Genomic DNA, 4,059 nt, shown 5'->3' with positions numbered 1-4,059 from the left:
AAATATTTTATTTCTTTATTCCTGAGAGACAGAGAGAAGCAGAGACATAGACAGGAGGAGACACAGGCTCCTCACAGGGAGCCTGATGTGGGACTCCATCCCTGGATCAGGATCACGCCCTGAGCCAAAGACAGGTGCTCAACCGCTGAGCCACCCAGGCTTCCCTGGCTTGTGAATTTTTAAAACTTATTTAATCGGTTTCATTTTCTACCCATAGTAAGTTACATTTTCCATTTACCTCTGTTTTGTTTTCTCCTTTTTAAAATTCATTAGTATAGATTCCTCGCTTTTTGGCTAGTTTATATATTTATTTTTTCTAATGCATATATTTAGGATAATAATTCTAACTACAGCTTTTTTAGTGCTCCGAATAATTTGCGATGGCATGTCTGCATTTCATTCCTTTCCAGATAGCAATTAGTTAATTTGATGTATATTCCTTAATTTCCAAGGAATTATATCAATGTGTATTTTTCAATTCTTTATAAGTAAAACTCTTTACATTTCAGGTATTATTAGAATTTGGACTATAAGAGTTTAATTTGTATTAGATGGAGGCACAGGCTATCAAATACACTGGGGAATGTTTTCTCCTTGACTCACAGCTCTGTAAGTAGCAAATGGTATTTTTAAGAGAAAAAGTAATTTTTCTGTGAAAATGGGCTTGGTTTTCTAATTCATGCTTTCGCCAAATGTGCAGCTATTTTGTCTCTCCAAGTACTCTCACCACATTAATCCTGAGACTTTAATCCTAAGCCTTTGTGATCCATAATGCAATCTCCTTTTTCCCACCCTCCAGTCTATGCTCATCTCATGACCCACAAGTCACTTTATAGATTATTACTCTACTTTTGGTTGAATCTTTATTTCTGATACCTCCTGTTTACAACTTTGTAATGATTTCAGCTATAGATTTAAGAGAATATTTATTACATTTTATCCAGTGTTTCTGTGTGTTCATAATAGTGAATTTTGTCTATTTTCTCAATATTAGAAGTGCTATTCTTTCTCATGTGTATTTTAAACTATACGATTATTCATCCATTTTAGACATTTTACCTAAAATTATTCTTATCACATGTGTTTAGATATTGTTATTGAGTATATTGAAGAGCTACAAAAATTTTTACCCTATATTTTCCTGATGAGTAACTTTTATTATCTATTGTAATAATATTATGAAGTTAATTTCTCTTCAGAATGGTTTTTAAGAAATTGGTATGCAAAAGTATCAAATATCGGTTGAAAAATCAAGAATGGTATAAGCAGGGCTCAAAGCTAAGAAACTGTTGAGAAATTAATGTAACTGAAGTATATACTATTAAAAAGCAAGATTATAGGCTTCAAAAATAAAATGTCTGTGGACATTTATTCTTGCTTCTGAGATGTTTTAAAAATACTATTTCCTTTTACTTAGTTGAGAGCAAGGCAATTCTTTTGATTGAGTCCTCGAAGGCTTTCTTAACTTGATTGTTTCTCAAGGTATAAATAAATGGGTTCAATGTAGGTGAAATAGAAGAAATGAGCAGTGAAACCACTTTATTAATGGTCACTTTTTCCTTTGCTGTAGGATTCATATAGATGAAAATGCATGTGCCATAGGTGATGGATACCACAATCATGTGGGAAGAACACGTCGAAAAGGCCTTTTTCCTTTGTTGAACAGAAGGGAATCTAAAAATTGTCTTGATGATGTAAGCATATGACAGAACCACACAGGTAAGAGTCATATTCAAGGTCACTATGGCACATATTATAACTGTCCATTCCATGAACCTTGTATCTGAACATGAGATTTTCACTAAGGGAAATGCATCACAGCCAAAATGATCAATTATGTTAGAGTCACAAAATTTTAGATTTAAACCCAGGCTAAGTGGTGGGATTATTATACATAAACCAGCCACCCAACAACAGATATTGAGAATCCTGCAGACGCTGTTACTCATTATGATCACATAATGCAAGGGTTTGCAGATGGCAACATAGCGGTCATAGGACATGGCGGCCAGCAGAAAAAACTCTGATACTCCACAGAGGTCAGTAAAAAACACTTGAATGACACAAGCATTATAGGTAATAACATTGTCACCTGTTGCTATGCTATACAAATATCTGGGAATAATGGCAGATGTGAATGAGATCTCCAAGAAGGAGAAATTTTTTAAGAAAAAGTACATGGGTGTTTTAAGGTGGGGATCCACAAAAGTGAGTATGATGATGGCCAGGTTTCCAGTTATACTCAAAGTGTAGGTGAGAAATAGAAAGATAAAAATCAGAACTTGCAGCTCAGGGTCATCTGTCAGTCCCAGCAGAATGAATGTTGTTATTGTACCGTTTCTCATCACTGACTTCTGACTTCTCTCCGATGTGTATGTGATATTCAGGTAGATTTTCTTATAGATTATAGATTATTTTAACTGTTCTAAAACATAATGTATTAAAGTTTTATATTTCATTATATTTATAATATAACAGAAGCATATATTATATATACATTTACATTTCAAGTCTATCCTGTGCTTAGGATTTTTCCCATGTGACTAAGTAGATTACTGAGAGACTGACACTGAAAGAGTGTCATTTTATGGGTGAAAAAATTCTTCCCTACTCAGAAATTAAGTCACAAAATTTAACCCTCGATTTCATGTCTTTTCTTGACACTTTGGGTCTTTTTAGAAAAACAGTGCTAATATAACTTGAGTTCACTTTATTTTTTAAAATTTTTTTATTTATTTATGATAGTCACACACAGAGAGAGAGGCAGACACAGGTAGAGGGAGAAGCAGGCTCCATGCACTGGGAGCCCGACGTGGGATTCGATCCCGGGTCTCCAGGATCGCACCCCGGGCCAAAGGCAGGTGCCAAACCGCTGCGCCACCCAGGGATCCCTTGAGTTCACTTTATAAACCACTAGAGCAAAACTCAAGGTCTTTGTTCCAAAGGATTTTTGGTTTTGTTGTGTTTTTAGGTTATGAAGAACTTTATGCCCTTCTGATTCCCCCTACCTCCTGCTACACAGCCTTTTTTTTTCTGAATATTTGCATTACCTGTACTGAATTTGTGTTACCTTTACTGCCTACGCACGTGACGGCTGTCTTGTCTTCCCTCCTTCATCTTCCAGTCAGTGAATTATTTTATCTTCATTGAAGCTACACCTGGAGGGACTCAGATGTCTTTAGTATACAATCAAGATCTTAAGCCTTGAGGTTTTCTGATGTTTTCCCCTTGCATACAGACTTCATTTGTTTTATAAGCAAATTCACTTTATTGTTTAACTTACTGTGTTCTCTTCTGATTGGTGCAGAATTGTTTGGGACTATTTACCTTGTTCACAGTGTTTGTGATATAGAGAAAAATCACTAACAGGATCAAAGTTTACTCAGGAGTTAGAATCCTCTTACGAAATTTTGTCTCTCATTCAACAACTATCAAATTGAGATGCAGAAGGAATATTCATATACTTGCAACGCACTCACCTTCCTTTCATCTCTTCTCTGAATCTCTGAGATAATGTGCATCACTGTGAAATCTTACTTGGCCCTCAAACTATTATTCAATTTTCAAAATATAGCTATTTTCCCCCAAATAATTGCAACTTACTTTATGATAGAAGTTAATAAAGAAACTGACACTAAACTGTAACTAACTGATTTTGTTATTCTTTCTAACAAATCTTTAAATGAGCACAGGAGTGTCATGAAATGCTGTCGTTTCAGTCATTATGGTGTTCTTTTGGTGCTGGAAAGAGGAATACAAGGGCATGCTTATAAAATTCTACATATATGAAAACACTTTATTTCAAATTTGAGGTTGAATATCTATCCAAAGTTACCCTAAATATTTCTTACATTAAGTTGGATACAGATTTGCTTACATACCTTATGCATTCAAACTTCTAGACATTTATCTACACAGGGAAATTCATTCTTAAAAAATTACATCTCATAAATATATCTTAGATACATTAAAAATATAAAAATTATCACTGAAATTCAGTTTTTTCTTAGGAGAAAATATAACTTATATCCTACAAAGGGAATTACAATCAAAGAGACA

At 34.4% G+C, this 4,059-nt stretch overlaps 1 protein-coding gene across 1 annotated transcript; it reads right to left on the bottom strand.

Moving 5' to 3' along the window:
• Positions 1-1,409: 1,409 nt before the first annotated feature.
• Positions 1,410-2,345, bottom strand: LOC144290371 (olfactory receptor 6C2-like). The gene has a single exon (XM_077859538.1). It carries the CDS (start codon positions 2,343-2,345, stop codon positions 1,410-1,412), a length of 936 nt encoding a protein of 311 aa, XP_077715664.1.
• Positions 2,346-4,059: the final 1,714 nt, after the last annotated feature.

This window comes from Canis aureus, chromosome 2 (genome assembly GCF_053574225.1).
Source record: "Canis aureus isolate CA01 chromosome 2, VMU_Caureus_v.1.0, whole genome shotgun sequence".
NCBI lineage: Eukaryota > Metazoa > Chordata > Mammalia > Carnivora > Canidae > Canis > Canis aureus.
The sequence above is the reverse complement of the archived record's forward strand: the minus strand, read 5'-3'. Positions and strand labels throughout refer to the sequence as shown.

Coding starts and splice junctions, on each gene's coding strand:
- LOC144290371 (XM_077859538.1), bottom strand. CDS start 2,345: ATGAGAAACGGTACAATAACAACATTCATTCTGCTGGGACTGACAGAT.